Source organism: Bos mutus, chromosome 7 (genome assembly GCF_027580195.1).
Source record: "Bos mutus isolate GX-2022 chromosome 7, NWIPB_WYAK_1.1, whole genome shotgun sequence".
Lineage (NCBI taxonomy): Eukaryota > Metazoa > Chordata > Mammalia > Artiodactyla > Bovidae > Bos > Bos mutus.
Window position 1 is genome coordinate 48,696,318 of NC_091623.1, and position 17,066 is coordinate 48,713,383.

Sequence of the window (17,066 nt, forward strand, 5' to 3'; positions counted from 1 at the left end):
TCTCTGGGCTTTCTATTTTGTTCCACTGATCTATATTTCTGTCTTTGTGCCAGTACCATACTGTCTTGATGACTGTTGCATTGTAGTATAGTCTGAAGTCAGGCAGGTTGATTCCTCCAGTTCCACTCTTCTTTCTCAAGATTGCTTTGGCTATTCGAGGTTTTTTTGTATTTCCATACAAATTGTGAAATTATTTGTTCTAGTTCTCTGAAAAATACTGTTGGTAGCTTGATCAGATCATATCAGTCGCTCAGTCATGTCCGACTCTTTGCAACCCCATGAATCACAGCACGCCAGGCCTCCCTGTCCATCACCAACTCCTGGAGTTCACTGAGACTCATGTCCATCGAGTCAGTGATGCCATCCAGCCATCTCATCCTCTGTCGTCCCCTTCTCCTCCTGCCCCCAATCCTTCCCAGCATCAGAGTCTTTTCCAATGAGTCAACTCTTTGCATGAGGTGGCCAAAGTACTGGAGTTTCAGCTTTAGCATCATTCCTTCCAAAGAAATCCCAGGGCTGATCTCCTTCAGAATGGACTGGTTGGATCTCCTTGCAGTCCAAGGGACTCTCAAGAGTCTTCTCCAACACCACATTTCAAAAGCATCAATTCTTCGGCGCTCAGCCTTCTTCACAGTCCAACTCTCACATCCATATATGACCACAGGAAAAACCATAGCCTTGACTAGATGAACCTTTGTTGGCAAAGTAACGTCTCTGCTTTTGAATATGCTATCTAGGTTGGTCATAACTTTCCTTCCAAGGAGTAAGCTTCTTTTAATTTCATGGCTGCAGTCACCATCTGCAGTGATTTTGGAGCCCATAAAAATAAAGTCTGACACTGTTTCCACTGTTTCCCCATCTATTTCTCATGAAGTGATGGGACCGGATGCCATGATCTTCGTTTTCTGAATGTTGAGCTTTAAGCCAACTTTTTCACTCTCCACTTTCACTTTCATCAAGAGGCTTTTTAGTTCCTCTTCACTTTCTGCCATAAGGGTGGTGTCATCTGCGTATCTGAGGTTATTGATATTTCTCCCGGCAATCTTGATTCTAGCTTGTGTTTCTTTCAGCCCAGCATTTCTCATGATGTACTCTGCATATAAGTTAAATAAACAGGGTGACAATATACAGCCTTGATGAACTCCTTTTCCTTTTTGGAACCAGTCTGTTGTTCCATGTCCAGTTCTAACTGTTGTTTCCTGACCTGCATACAAATTTCTCAAGAGGCAGATCAGGTGGTCTGGTATTCCCATCTCTTTGAGAATTTTCCACAGTTTATTGTGATCCACATAGGTTTTTCCTGTGGTCATGTATGGATGTGAGAGTTGGACTGTGAAGAAGGCTGAGTGCCGAAGAATTGATGCTTTTGAAATGTGGTGTTGGAGAAGACTCTTGAGAGTCCCTTGGACTGCAAGGAGATCCAACCAGTCCATTCTGAAGGAGATCAGCCCTGGGATTTCTTTGGAAGGAATGATGCTAAAGCTGAAACTCCAGTACTTTGGCCACCTCATGTGAAGAGTTGACTCATTGGAAAAGACTCTGATGCTGGGAGGGATTGGGGGCAAGAGGAGAAGGGGATGACAGAGGATGAGATGGCTGGATGGCATCACTGACTCGATGGACGTGAGTCTCAGTGAACTCTGGGAGTTGGTGATGGACAGGGAGGCCTGGCGTGCTGCGATTCATGGGGTTGCAAAGAGTCGGACATGACTGAGCAACTGATCTGATCTGATCTGATGTAGAGGATCATGTCATCTGCAAACAGTAGAGTTTTACTACTTCTTTTCCAATCTGGATTCCTTTTATTTCTTTTTCTTCTCTGATTGCTGTGGCTAAAACTCCCAAAACTATGTTGAATAGTAGTGGTAAGAGTGGGCACCTTTGTCTTATTGTTGACTTTAGGGGAAATGCTTTCAATTTTTCACCATTGAGGGTAATATTTGCTGTGGGTTTATCATATACGGATTTTATTATGTTGAGGTATGTTCTTTCTATGCCTGCTTTCTGGAGGGTTTTTGTCATAAATGGATGTTGAATTTTGTCAAATGCTTTCTCTGCATCTATTGAGATAATCATATGTTTTTGTTTGTTTGTGTTTTTTTTTGTTTTTTTTTTTTTTAATCTAAAATTTTATTTTATTTCAGTCTGAGTATTGCCACTTATTCAAATAGCTCACATAAACCCATTCCATCCAAAAAGGAAATATAAAATGCTTCTAACAGCATAAGCACAGTTGGCATGGCCTATCCAAAGGTCTTCCAATAGTGTCCACACGCAAAAAAAAAAAAAAAAATCTAAATGGAGTTAAGCCATAAACTGGATGTTCTTATCATCTGTGCCGTAAGAAATATTCAACATCAGTTTGGTTTTAAAAACCCATCAAATATCAGTCATGGCAAGGAAGACCACTGAGCTGACTTCTGATAACTAAGTTGTTATCACTGAACGTAACGTATCCTACATGATTGCTGCCATGCGGAAGATCTTGGGGTAGGAGCTCTTCACAAGTAACACAAGCACCACTTGCACAGGGATGGCCGGGCATTCCCAGAGCAGCCGTGTGCTCCTGACTTCCTCCTCACCATGGTACTCAAGCCTCCAAAGCTGAGAGGGCAATGCTCAAACTCACTGAAGGCTTTTACAAAGAAGACTAATGAAGGAGATGTTGTGAGGTACAGCTAAATACTAAAAGTGATGATGATGATGAGATCTTGAGTACTTGAGCCTATTTATATTGCCTTGGATTCACTGATTTTGCATGTTAGCCTGCTTTCTATCTCACAGGACACTGTGGGGGATTAAGTGAGATAAAGTATGTGACAGTCTAGTTTGTGTCTGCATAACCAGTATATGGTATTCCTATCCTCCTCCCCATCCCCAAAGAGGCTAGTCCTTGAACTTTCAGAGTACTCTGTAAAGAAGAAATTAGTATTTCTATCTGCATCCGTGTCAGCATGATTCTAAATTTCTCCCAAGAGTCACTTCTCTTTTGTAAAATAAACTTTATACTATTTGAAATATACGTGAAGCTTCATTTTTGTTCAGGGTTTTTAATTTCTCATTGTGAAAAGTTACTTCTGAGGAACTGAAACCCCAGAAGGTAACCATAACAAAAACATGTTCAGTGTTTTTTTATATTTTAAATGATGGTTCAAAGGCAGACTTGTAGACTTGTATCTCTTCAGGAGATGGAAGGCAAATGCAGCCTCTGAAGGGAACTGTTCTAATTATTGCCTAAAAAAGTAAAGTTATACAACTATATTCAAGCACATAAGACAAGGCACTACATTAAAACTAGGATGACTGAACAGTTAGGGGGAAACAGCTGAAAGAGTAAAGGGAGAGAGATTTAAGAATAATCTGAGTTGGGACAAGGATCCATCAGTCCTGGATGCTTCTGTTATCTGAATATCTTGAATCACATGATTTCCTGTTTTACCTTCTACAGTGTCTTCACTGAAATTTCAAATCAACATTCTCACAGAACTAAATAATAGTTATCATTGTGTTGGGATTCAAAATTTCAATCCAGTAAACATCAGGATCTTGAATAAATGCCAGGCCTTTCATTTTACCATCATCAGGTTTCTTCACAAATTTGACTCCCAGTTCTTCAAATCTTTTACAAGCACCATGAACATCGGGAACAGCAATTCCAATGTGACCAAATCCTCGAGGGTCTGAATTGCCACTGTGGTAACTCTGGGTCTCATCATCTTCCGTGCCCCAATTGTGTGTCAGTTCAAGTGTAGCTTTTCTGGAGAATACCCACGCTACTTTTTCATCTTTATCTTTTGGGATGTCATTTTTATCCTCATAAGCCAAGAAATACAGTGAAAATTTCATAGTGGCGAAATCAAGTTTCTGGAGTAGTGTCATTCCAAGAATTCTCGTATAAAAATCCAGTGACTTCTTAGGATCCTTAATTCGCAACATGGTCTGCTGCAAGAGAAAATCCTTGGTGCTGGGGTCCAGGTCGGAGCAACAGCTGAGGGCAGCCTTGTTGGTGAGGCCGCCGGACTTGGGCTGTGGTTCTGCCATGGCCGCACTGCTGTATCATGGACGACTGTCCCCGGGAATGCAAGACGTATCCCAATCATATGTTTTTATCTTTCAACTTGTTAATGTGATGTATCACATTGATTGATTTGCATATATTGAAGAATCCTTGCATTCCCTGGGATAAAGCCCACTTGGTTATGATGTATGATCTTTTTAATATGTTGTTGAATTGTTTGCTAGAATTTTGTTAAGGATTTTTGCATCTGTCTTCATCAGTGATACTGGCCTGTAGTTTTCTTTTTTTGTGGCATCTTTGTCATGTTTTGGTATTAGGGTGATGGTGGCCTCATAGAATGAGTTTGGCAGTTTACCTTCCTCTGCAATTTTCTGAAAGAGTTTGAGTAGGATAGGTGTTAGCTGTTCTCTAAATTTTTGGTAGAATTCACCTAGTAGCACAGTTTATTTATCCAATACAAAGAAATAGAGGAAAACAACAGAATGGGAAAGACTAGAGATCTCTTTAAGAAAATTAGAGATACCAAGGGAACATTTCATGCAAAGATGGGCTCGATAAAGGACAGAAATGGTATGGACCTAACAGAAGCAGAAGATATCAAGAAGAGGTGGCAAGAATACACAGAAGAACTGTACAAAAAAGATCTTCACGACCCAAATAATCACGATGGTGTGATCACTGACCTAGAGCCAGACATCCTGGAATGTGAATTCAAGTGGGCCTTAGGAACCATCACTACAAACAAAGCTAGGGGAACTGATGGAATTCCAGTTCAGCTATTTCAAATCCTAAAAGAGGATGCTGTGAAAGTGCTGGACTGAATATGCCAGCAAATTTGGAAAACTCAGCAGTGGCCACAGGACTGGAAAAGGTCAGTTTTCATTCCAATCCCAAAGAAAGGCAATGCCAAAGAATGTTCAAACTACGACCTAATTGCACTCATCTCACATGTTAGCAAAGTAATGCTCAAAATTCTCCAAGTCAGGCTTCAACAGTACGTGAACTGTGAATTTCCAGATAGTCAAGCTGGTTTTAGAAAAGACAGAGGAACCAGAGATCAAATTGCCAACATCCATTGGATCATCGAAAAAGCAAGAGAGTTCCAGAAAAACATCTACTTCAGCTTTATTGGCTACCCAAAGCCTTTGTGTTGATCACAACAAACTGTGGAAAATTCTTAAAGAGATGGGAATACCAGATCACCTTACCTGCCTCCTGAGAAATTTGTATGCAGCTCAAGAAGCAACAGTTAGAACTGGACATAGAACAACAGACTGGTGCCAAATAGGAAAAGGAGTACGTCAAGACTATATATTGTCACCCTGCTTATTTAACTTATATGCAGAGTACATCACAAGAAATGCCACACTGGATGAAGTACAAGCTGGAATCAAGATTGACGGGAGAAATATCAATAACCTCAGATATGCAGATGACACCATCCTTATGGCAGAAAGTGAAGAAGAACTAAAAGCCTCTTGATGAAAGTGAAAGAGGAGAGTAAAAAAGCTGGTTTAAAACTCAACATTCAGAAAACTAAGATCATGGCATCCAGTCCCATCACTTCATGGCAAACAGATGGGGAAACAGTGGAAACAGCAGAGACTTATTTTCTTGGGCTCCAAAATCACTGCAGATGGTGACTGCAGCCATGAAATTAAAAGATGCTTGCTCCTTGGAAGGAAAGCTATGACCAACCTAGACAGAGGTTAAAAAGCAGAGGCATTACTTTGCCAACAAAGATCTGTTTAGTCAAAGCTATGGTTTTTCCAGTAGTCATGTATGAATGTGAGAGTTGGACTATAAAGAAAGCTGAGCACCGAAAAATTGATGCTTTTGAACTGTGGTGTTGGAGAAGATTCGTGAAAGTCCCTTGGACTGGAAGGAGATCCAACCAGTCCATCCTAAAGGAAATCAGTCCTGAATATTCATTGGAAGGACGGAAGCTGAAACTCCAATACTTTGGCCACCTGATGCAAAGAACTGATTCACTAGAAAAGACCCTGATGCTGGGAAAGATTGAAGGCGGGAGGAGAATGGGACAACAGAGGATGAGATGGTTGGATGGCATCACTGACTCGATGGACATGAATTTGAGTAAGCTCTGTGAGTTGGTGATGGACAGGGAAGCCTGGCATGCTGCAGTCCATTGGGTCACAAAGAGTTGGACATGACTGAGTGACTGAATTGAACTGGGATAAAAGCCCAGCAGGACTGCACAGCCTCCTTTTAGATTCCCTGAGGCTTTTCAGCGTTTGATTTGCTCCTAAGGGCCATCACTGAGGATGGTTGCTAGAGAAGGGTTACAGTGATCCACAAGTGAAGGACTTGCCCTGGCCAAGAAAAGAAGAAAAATAAGGATGGTGGAGGGGTGAATGGACGGATGTAAAATGCATTAGAGCTGGTGAGGAGGCTCTCAGGAACTGGTGACATGATTCAGGGGATTGTTCCTCAGGGATATTGACATTCTCAAAGATAAGTATACAAAATGGCAAATCACTTTGAGGACTGCATGACAGTTCATTGTAAAGTTAAATGTTCAGTTACCCCCATGACCCACGAATTTCATTTCTAGGCATACTCTAGAGAATATATGCCCACAGAAAGTTCAGGACAAGAATATTCTTAACAGCATTGTTCATAATTGCTAAAATCGAGCGCAATCCATTGTCCAAACAATGTTGTCCAAGAGATGAACAACAGAATGCTTTCTATAATTTAAAACTTAGCAAAATAATCAGAAAAGGCCAAAAGTGGAACAGTTGGTAAAGTCTGAGTAGGATCTGGGGATTGTGATATGGTTATTGAATAGTTTGTATGAATGTTAATTTTCTGGTTTGAGCCTTTTACTGTGTTTATGCAACGTGTTGCCCTAGGCATATTCTTGGTGCTATTTTGAAACTTCTTTGTAAGTCTAGAAATATGTTTTTTTTTTTCATGTGAATTGTTTTAATGATGAGTGTTAGAATAGGCTAATTGGCCAGCCAGGGAGTTGTTTGGTCATAATAGAGATGCAACATGGGTGAGCTCCATCCCCACAGCCTGAACCCCAGGGAAAAGGATTTTGGGTGGAGGAGGCGGGGGAGAATGTGGGAAGCAGCATTGAGAATGTTAAGAGAAAACAGACAAATAGCCACTGCTAGAAATCTAACAGGAGTACGGTTCCACTCTGGAAGGAGGAAAGGAGACTTCTGGGGAGAAATCTGAGGTCTAAATAGTGGAACATAGATCTTATCAAGTTGATGGGGATTGGCACTCAGGAAATCTGAATTACTGGGAAATCCCAGTGGAGACCCAGGCAAATGAGAGCATATGGGGCTTTAGAGTGGATGAGTGTGGGCTCTGGCCCTCGTGCTGGGCCAGGATGAAATGAGGATTCCAGAACAGGTGGACACTCAGCTGGTCCCCAGATGCCCTCACTGCCTCTCTTAGGAAGCCCAGGTGTAGACAGACGTTCCACCCAGGTCACACACTCGGGGCCTGAGAGTGTAACTGAGCAGGACCCTACGGGGCCTTTCCGGGAGAGACCCCACCCCCACTCATGTCCCCTGCCTGTCTCCTGTTTGTAGAAAACCTTTAGCTGCCCAGGCCTTCCTGAGGTCCAAAGAATAAATTTTATCAGAGAAGTGAGAAAATGCAGAAACAAAGAAAAATAGTCAAGCAAGACAAAATAATAATAGTTTGGCCATAAAATAAAGTCAAGGACCCTCAGCTCCTCCTCAAGGGCTACAGATAATATTCTGAGTCATATTCTTTGAACTGTTTTGCTGATAACATAACCTTTACCAGGCAAAGAAGTTAATTACATGATGACCAGATTATAGCCAAGACATAAGCCTCTCTCATCTTGCACAATTCCAAGAACTGGCCTCAAGGAAATGGGAACAAACCAACTTTGGAGCTGAAGATTTACTATCCTTAAAATAATCAAGGTGACACCGACCAGACCACTGCATGACCAACTTCAAGATAACTGTTTCAGCTGAGTGTACTGGTCTCTACCCCCTTTACATGTAAACTCCTGAAATTTCTCCTTGAAAGCTCTTGCCCCCTGATTGACAATGGAGAGTTGATTTTTTGCGACATAAGTCCACCTTCACCCCAAGATTGCCAGCAACAAAGCTACATTTCTTTTTACCCAACACTTGTTTCTCAGTGCTGGATTCTTGAACAATGAGCAGCCAAAACTGAATTTCATAAGAAGAACATCAAGAGGGACGGTGGGGCAGAGCTCCAGGTGGGAGAGACATGGTCTGTTTGGGGACGTTTGTCTCAGCATGGGGGCTGTTAAGATCTCTCTCTGGGTTTTCCCTAATGGGATTTTTTAATGATTGATGTCACAGTTGTCCAACAGCAGCCCCATCAATGCACATGGGGTACCATCTGGTGTCCTTCCATATCGTCCTCTGTCTGCCCAAGTCATTCCATGACCTCCCAGGCACCCCTGTGGTCTCCAGGACTGCCACTGTCTTCCTGTGTCTGTCCGTCTGTTTCTTTCTCTCTCTGTATGTGTGTTTCTCACTGTTTCTCTCTCCCTCTCTTTCTCTATCTCTGTCTCTTTGTCTATCTCTGTATCTATTTCTCTCTGTCTCTCCTTCAGAAAAATATCTACTTCTGCTTTATTGACTACACTAAAGCCTTTGACGGTGTGGATCACAACAAACTGGAAAATTCTGAAAGAGATGGGAATACCGGATCACCTGACTTGCCTCTTGAGAAATCTGTATGCAGCTCAGGAAGCAACAGTTAGAACTGGACATGGAACAACAGACTGGTTCCAAATAGGAAAAGAAGTACGTCAAGGCTGTATATTGTCACCCTGCATATTTAACTTAAATGCAGAGAAAATCAGGCCAAGCGCCAGGCTGGATGAAACACAACCTGGAAACAAGATTGCTGGGAGAAATACCAATAACCTCAGATATGCAGATGACACCACCCTTATGGCAGAAAGAGAAGAAGAACTAAAGAGCCTCTTGGTGAAAGTGAAAGAGGAGAGTGAAAAAGTTGGTTTAAAACTCAACATTCAGAAAACTAAGATCATGGCATCTGGTCCCATCACTTCATGGCAAACAGATGGGGAAACAATGGAAACAGTGACTTTATTTTTGGGGGCTCCAAAATCACTGCAGATGGTGACTGCAGCCATGAAATTAAAAGACATTTGCTCCTTGGAAGAAAAGTTATGACCAACACAGACAGCATATTAAAAAGCAAGACATCACTTTGCTGACAAAGCTATGGTTTTTCCAGTGGTCATGTATGGATGTGAGAGTTGGACCATAAAGAAAGCTGAGCACCGAAGAATTGATGCTTTTGAACTGTGGTGTTGGAGAAGACTCTTGAGAGTCCCTTGGACTGTAAGGAGACCAAACCAGTCAATCCTAAAGGAAATCAGTCCTGAATATTCATTGGAAGGACTGATGCTGAAGCTGAAACTCCAATACTTTGGCCACCTGATGCAAAGAGCTGACTCGTTGGAAAAGACCCTGATGCTGGGAAAGATTGAAGACAGGAGGAGAAGGGGATGACAGAGGATGAGATGGCTGGATGGCATCACTGACTCAATGGACATGGGTTTGAGCAAGCTCTGGGAGTTGGTGATGGAAAGAGAAGCCTGGCATGCTGCAGTCCGCGGGGTTGCAATGAGTAGGCCATGACTCAGTGATTGAACTGAACTGAACTGAACCTTCAACTTCAAGAAAAATAGAAAAAGAAGAATAACATGAACCCAAAGCAAGCAAAAAGAAGGAAATAACAAAGATGATGATGGAAATCATTGAAATAAAAAGAAAGAAAAAATAGAGACTATCAAATAAAATCCAAAGTTGTTCTTTGAAAAAATAAAAACAGATTTAAAACAAAATGTTTTTACTGAGGAAAAAAGGCACAAATTGCCAAAATGAAAGGGAAAACATTATTACCAACTTTTTAAAAATAATTAAAGTGATAATAAGGGAATTCTCTGAACACCTTTATGTCAGGAAATTAGACAACTTAGATGAAACAGGCAAATTCCTAGAAAGACAAAAATCATTTAAGGTATGAAAAATCTGAGCGGGCCCTAACAAATAAAATAGTAGTTTAAAATTTTCCCACAAAGAGAAGCCTAGAATCTGATGGCTTCATTGCTGCTGCTGCTGCTGCTAAGTCGCTTCAGTCGTGTCCGACTCTGTGCGACCCCATAGACGGCAGCCCACCAGGCTCCGCCATCCCTGGGATTCTCCAGACAAGAACACTGGAGTGGGTTGCCATTTCCTTCTCCAGTGCATGAAAGTGAAAAGTGAAAAGTGAAAGTGAAGTCGCTCAGTCGTGTCCGACTCTTTGCGACCCCATGGCCTGCAGCCCACCAGGCTCCTCTGTCCATGGGATTTTCCAGGCAAGAGTACTGCAGTGGGGTGCCATTGCCTTCTCTGGATGGCTTCATTGAAGAATCCACAAAACACTGAACAAAGAAACAACAGCAATCATTCACAAACTCTTTCAGAAAACAATGTAGGGAAAAAGACACCACAAGAAAACTACAGGCCCCTATTTGTCTTAAGTATGAATGTAAAAATCCAGAATAAAACATTAGCAAATGGAATTCAGTAACATATTGAAAAGAATCAGATGGGATTTATCCCAGGAATGTAAGGTTGGTTTGACATTTGAAAGTCAGTTATGTTATACACAGACTAGAAATAGGTAGGAGGCGTCTCTTTGAGGTGATAAAAATGCTCTAATAGTGGATTTTGGTGATGGATTTATTAGAAATTACTGAATTGCACGTTTGAAGCAGCTGAATTTTATGGTGTGAAAATTATACCACAGTAAAGTGAAAGTTAAGTTGCTCAATGGTGTCCAACTCTGCGACCCCATGGATGCAGGCCACTCTGTCCATGGGATTTTCTAGGCAAGAGTACCGGAGTGGGTTGCCATTTTCTTCTCCAAGGAATCTTCCTGACCCAGGGATGGAACTCAGGTCTCCCACATTGTAGACAGATGCTTTACCGTCTGAGCCAACAGGGAGGGAAATCTGACAGGAAGTTTGGACTTGGCAGGGTCTAGAGCAGGTAACCCGGGAAGGGATGGGACATAGGGTCATGGGCAGGAGGTCAGATGGACTCACAGGAGGGGTGAGCTGAGACATGGGAGGTGGGAGATGTGGGGGTTTGGGGGTGTGGCATGCGGGTCTGGGGTGGGGGCAGACAGGGCCGCACAGAGGCTGTGAGGCAGGGAGAGGCGGAGGGCTCAGGGCACTGGAAGGAGGTGTGGGGCACAAACAGGAGAGCATGGTGGGGCCTGGGATAGATGCGGAGGAGCGCTAAGCACAACAGGAACGGGGGCTGGGGGTCTCCAACAGGAAGGCGCACGGAGTGGGCAAGCGGTGCCTGCGGCTCCACCGAGAAAAGGAGGAGCTTGGGGACTCCAGGGATTGAGGATATTTGCGAGAGGTACCGGGCGTCAGGAATCCAGCAGGAGCATGCTGTGCAGATCGGACTGGTCAGTCCTAGACCCTCGAAGCTCCAGTGCCTGGGTGCAGGTGGTGCAGATACTACCTGCAGCAGTAGTAGTAGACTGCAGTAGTAGACTACTGCAGCTGGGCAGTAGTCCTCAGGACGTGTGTATACTGGGGGCACCGCTTCTGTAGGCGGGCCAGAGCAAGTGCGGCCAAAGACATGAGTGCGGGGTGGGAGGCCTCGCCCTGCAGGTCGCAGGCCAGGATCCGTTCCAGGAACCATTCCAGCATGAGCCAAGAGTCACACAATGTGTACTGCTCCACGGCAAGTTAATGAAAGTCACTGAATTGCACATTTACAAGGGACTTCCCCGGTAGAGGACTTCCCGGGTGGCGGGAGACCTGGGTTCGATCCCTGGGTCAGGAAGATCCTCTGAAGAAGGAAATGGCAACCCACTCCAGTACTCTTGCCTGGAAAATCCCGTGGACCAAGAAGCATAGTAGGCTACAGTCCATGGGGTCGCAAAGAGTCAGACACGACTGAGCGACTTCACTTCTTCTTCCCAGGTAGAACTAGTGGTAAAAACCTGCTTACCAATGCAGGAGATGTAAGAAAGGCCAATTCGTTCCCTGGTTGGGAAGATCTCCTGATGAAGGGAATAGCAACCCACTCCAGTATTCTTGCCTGGAGAATCCCATGGACAGAGGAGCCTGGCAGCCAACAGTCCATAGGGTCACACAGAGTTAGACACAATTGAAGCAACTTAGCATGCATGCATACACATTTATGAGTGAAGCTGAGGGTATAACAATTAGGCCTTAGTTCAGTTCAGTCACTCAGTCATGTCTGACTCTTTGTAACCCCATGAACCACAACTCGCCAGGCCTCCTTGTCCATCACCAACTCCAGAGTTCACCCAAACCATATCCATTGAGTTGGTGCTGCCATCCAACCATCTCATCCTCTGTCATCCCCTTCTCCTCCTGCCCTCAATCCCTCCCAGCATCAGGGTCTTTTCAAATGAGTCAGCTCTTCGCATCAGGTGGCCAAAGTATTGGAGTTTCAGCTTCAACATCAGTCCTTCCAATGAACACCCAGGACTGATTTCCTTTAGGATGGACTGGTTGGATCTTCTTGCAGTCCAAGGGACTCTCAAGTCTTCTCCAACACCACACTTCAAAGCATCAATTCTTCTGCATTCAGCTTTCTTTATAGTCTAACTCTCACATACATACATGACCACTGGAAAAACCATAGCCTTAACAAGATGGACCTTTGTTGGCAAAGTAATGTCTCTGCTTTTGAATATGCTATCTAGGTTGGTCATAACTTTCCTTCCAAGGAGTAAGCGTCTTTTAATTTCATGGCTGCAATCACCATCTGCAGTGATTTTGGAGCCCAGAAAAATAAAATCTGACAGTTTCCATTGTTTCCCCATCTATTTGCCATGAAGTGATGGGACCATATGCCATAATCTTAGTTTTCTGAATGTTGAGCTTTAAGCCAACTTTTTCACTCTCCTCTTTCATCAAGAGGCTCTTTAGTTCTTCACTTTCTGCCATAAGGGTGGTGTCATCTGCATATCTGAGGTTATTGATATTTCTCCTGGCAATCTTGATTCCAGCTTGTGCTTCTTCCAGCCCAGCGTTTCTCATGATGTACTCAAGCAGGGGGACAATATACAGCTTTGACATATTCCTTTTCCTATTTGGAGCCAGTCTGTTGTTCCATGTCCAGTTCTAACTGTTGCTTCCTGACCTGCATACAGATTTCTCAAGAGGCAGGTCAGGTGGTCTGGTATTCCCATATCTTTCAGAATTTTCCACAGGCCTTCAGTTCAGTTCAGTTCAGTCGCTCAGTCATGTCCGACTCTTTGCGACTCCATGAATCGCAGCACGCCAGGCCTCCCTGTCCATCACTATCTCCCGGAGTTCACTCAAACTCATGTCCATTGAATCGGTTATGCCATCCAGCCATCTCAGGCCTTAGTAGTTATTTAAAATCCCAGCTGTTTTAAGTCCTAGCTCTCTTACCCTGTTGTCTCAGGCGTGAAATGGGATGGTACCACAAAGACGTGCTGTGAGACGCGAGTAACTGTGGAGGAAACAAGTGAAAAAGGACCCTTTGTCTTTTAATCTGGCTTTGTGAACACATTACATGCCGCTGAGAGGTATAGGAGAGGAAGTAAAAGGGACTGACAGAGACTGACCACCCATATAGACCGAAGGGGGCTGTTTTTGTCTTAAATATTCCTTTGACCATACTTCAGCCATAAAAGGGAAAAACGTGAAAAAGCGAAGTCACTCAGTCGTGTCCGACTCTGCAACCCCATGGACTGTAGCCTACCAGGTTCCTCCATCCATGGGATTTTCCAGGCAAGAGTACTGGAGTGGGTTGCCATTTCCTTCTCCAGAGCATCTTCCCAACCCAGGGATCGAACACGGGTCTCCTGCATTGTAGGCAGACGCTTTACCGTCTGAGCCACCAGGGAAGTCCCATAAAAGGGAGAGAAACTGTCATTTTCAGGGATGTCAATGGACTTAAAGAGTCTGTCATACAGAGTAAAGCAAGGCAGAAAAACAAATACTGTATGCATATATGTGGAATCTCAAAAAATGGTTATCAATGAGCTCATCTGAAAAGCAGAAATAGAGACACGGATGTAGAGAACAAACCTATGGATACCAAGGAGGAAAGGTGGAGTAGGATGAATTGGGACATTGGGATTGATATATATACAGTATTATGTATAAAACAGATCACTAATGAGAACCGACTGTATAGCACAGGGAACTCTACTCGGTGCTCTGTGGTGACCTCAATGGGATGGGAATCCAAGAAGGAACATATGTATGTATATGTATGGCTGATTCCCTTTGCAGTCCAACAGAAACTGATGACAGCAGTGTAAAGCAACTGTTGTTGTTCAGTCGCTCAGTCATGTCTGACTCTTTGCGACCCCATGGACTGCAGCACTCCAGGCTTCCCTGTCCATCACCAACTCCCGAAGCTTGCTCAAACTCAAGTCCATTGAGTCGGTGATGCCATCCAACCATCTCATCCTCTGTTGTCTCCTCCTCCTGCCCTCAAATCTTTCCCAGCATCAGGGTCTTTTCCAATAAGTCAGTTCTTCACATCAGGTGGACAAAGTATCGGAGCTTCAGCTTCAGCATCAGTCCTTCCAATGAATATTCAGGACTGATCCTTTAGGATTGACTGGTTTGATCTTGTTGTCCAAGGGACTCTCAAGAGTCTTCTCCAAAACTACAGTTCAAAAGCATCAACTTTTCACCGCTCAGCTTTCTTTATGGTCCAACTCTCACATCCATACATGACTACTTACTAATGCCTTGAGTATTGTAGTAGCTACTTCCTCCAACTTCTGAGGTCTCCACCACGCCATCCTGAATATTTGCTTTTCAGCACTGAACTGACCTGGGTTCGATCCCTGGGTGGGGAAAACCCCCTGGACAATGAAATAGCAATCCACTCCAGTATTCTTGCCTGGAGAATTCCATGGACAGAGGAGACTAGTGAGCTACAGTTTATGGGGTCATAAAGAGTCAGACACGACTGAGCAAATAACATTTTCACTTTCACCCCAAAATGCTTATCTTCACTTTTTTCCTGTCTTCCCATTGTTCTGCTGAGTCATGTGGGAGGAGGGGTGCTAGGCAATACTTGGGGTTCCCTGGTGGCTCACTGGTAAAGAATTTACCTGCCAATGCAGGAGACACAGGTTTGATCCCTGGGTCAGGAAGATCCCCTGGAGAAGGAAGTGGCAACCCTCTCCAATATTGTTGCCTGGGAAACCTCATGGACAGAGGAGGCTGGCAGGCTAGTTCGTTGGATCACAAGAGTTGGACATGACTTAGCAGCTAACAAGGCAGTCCTTATGGTTGTTTTGAAGCCCCAGGAATGGCTGACGCATGCTACACTGCCCTGGCTTACTCTACATTCATCCAGCTTTATTGTCCTCCAGAATGCTCAATGACTACCCAAGTAAGAGCTCACCAACTGACAGTCTTACCTCAGCTACTCCTAGTGTAGGAGGTAACTGCTGGTCTAAATCATTTATTGCTAATGTGGGAACCACCAGCTGCTAGCACTGACTGCCAACGTAAGAGCTCCTAGTGCCAATGTAGACCTCTACTGCTCGTGTAGGGGCTGTTACCCATCACTCGCTAGGTTTCAGGTCATGTCCATGAGCCTGCATGTTCTCTGTGGTCTCTCTCAGCCTAGAACACTGGGTGGCACCGCTGGGATGCAGGCACATTTGTAAAGCTGAAAATCAGTCTGCTTGCCAATAGGTGTCAGCGAAGCTCATTTTTTCCCCCTCTCAACTGGTGGAGAGTAGCAGAATGTCACCCCAAAACTTCTCATTTGCCATAGATTATGTAACCAAGCAGATCCTATAGGGCTTTCTCGGGACAGACCCTGCCCCCTCTGCTGTGGTTCCTCTCTGAAGTAGACAATTAACAGTAACTGATGCACAATCCCTGAATTGTTTTCACAGATGGAAGAAACTACTTGATGATCTGGACCCCTAGACCTACTGGAGCCTAAGACTGGTTAATATTAGCCACTCTGCTATCTCACCATCAACCAGAGAACTGTGTGCATGAGCTGATCGCATACCCTGAGATGCCCCCTCCCCGACCTGGCCTTTAAAAATGCCTTGCTGAAACCCTTCAGGGGGAGTTTGGGGTTTTAGAGACCCCTGCCCTCCTTGTATTGGTGCCTTTACAATAGATACTGCATACCCAGGGTTAGTGGACTGGCTTTACTGCTCATTGGCAAGCCAACCCAAGTTTGGTTTGGTAACAATTATTTTGAGTTGTTGGTGTTTAAGAAGCAAATATAAGGTCCCTGCCTTTCCCCTTTTAAAAGCAGAACATACATTTTCAGAGGTATCTCTGTCCCCCCTCCACAGGAAAGATTTGGAGACTCCAGATCCTATCAGTTTAGAGACTGAGGGGACGGGATCTACATGTAACAAAGCATACTAACTAGCCTTAGCTACCGTCGGTTTACTTGCACGTTTTGCCACCCTTGGAAGCCTAAGGCTGCTTTCCCTGTCTTGTCACTTCTCCATAAACATTGTTCTTTGTTGAAGTTGTATCTAAGCCAGAGATCTAAGCTGCTGTTCTAAGGCACTCATTTTCCTGGGACTTCTTCTATGCATACCTGAGGCATACGTGTCAATAAACTTTTGTTTTTCTGTTATTTTTTATTTAAAGGTCTCAGCCAAGAACTCAGAAGGGTTGGGGGAAAATGATTTTTCCTCCCCCACACTTGTGTTCAGCTTTGTTCGAAAGCCAAAGCCAGAAGTGTCCTTACAGCAGTTCTATGCTCATTCATTAAACCCACGAGGCTGTTACTCAGACTAGGTTTCCAAAAGCCATTGCTGAAGTCCCAAACCTTAAAATCCGAATCGTTCTCCAGGCAGGAACCAAATAGTATGCTCAGATTTCCAGGAGGAAATGAAGCAGTGGGCCCGGTTACTTGGGAAATGATATGGGAATGATTTTTAACCAAAAACAAAAAAATGGCCAGACCCCTGACTCAACTGGGAAAATACTTCCCCCTATTGTATGTAATTTGAA

The 17,066-nt window shown here is 43.9% G+C and overlaps 1 protein-coding gene across 1 annotated transcript; it reads right to left on the minus strand.

Moving 5' to 3' along the window:
• Positions 1–1,593: 1,593 nt before the first annotated feature.
• LOC102275810 (lactoylglutathione lyase-like) lies at positions 1,594–17,015 on the minus strand. The gene has a single exon (XM_070373476.1). It carries the CDS (start codon positions 4,039–4,041, stop codon positions 3,487–3,489), a length of 555 nt encoding a protein of 184 aa, XP_070229577.1. The 5' UTR covers positions 4,042–17,015; the 3' UTR covers positions 1,594–3,486.
• Positions 17,016–17,066: the final 51 nt, after the last annotated feature.

Coding starts and splice junctions, on each gene's coding strand:
- LOC102275810 (XM_070373476.1), bottom strand. CDS start 4,041: ATGGCAGAACCACAGCCCAAGTCCGGCGGCCTCACCAACAAGGCTGCC.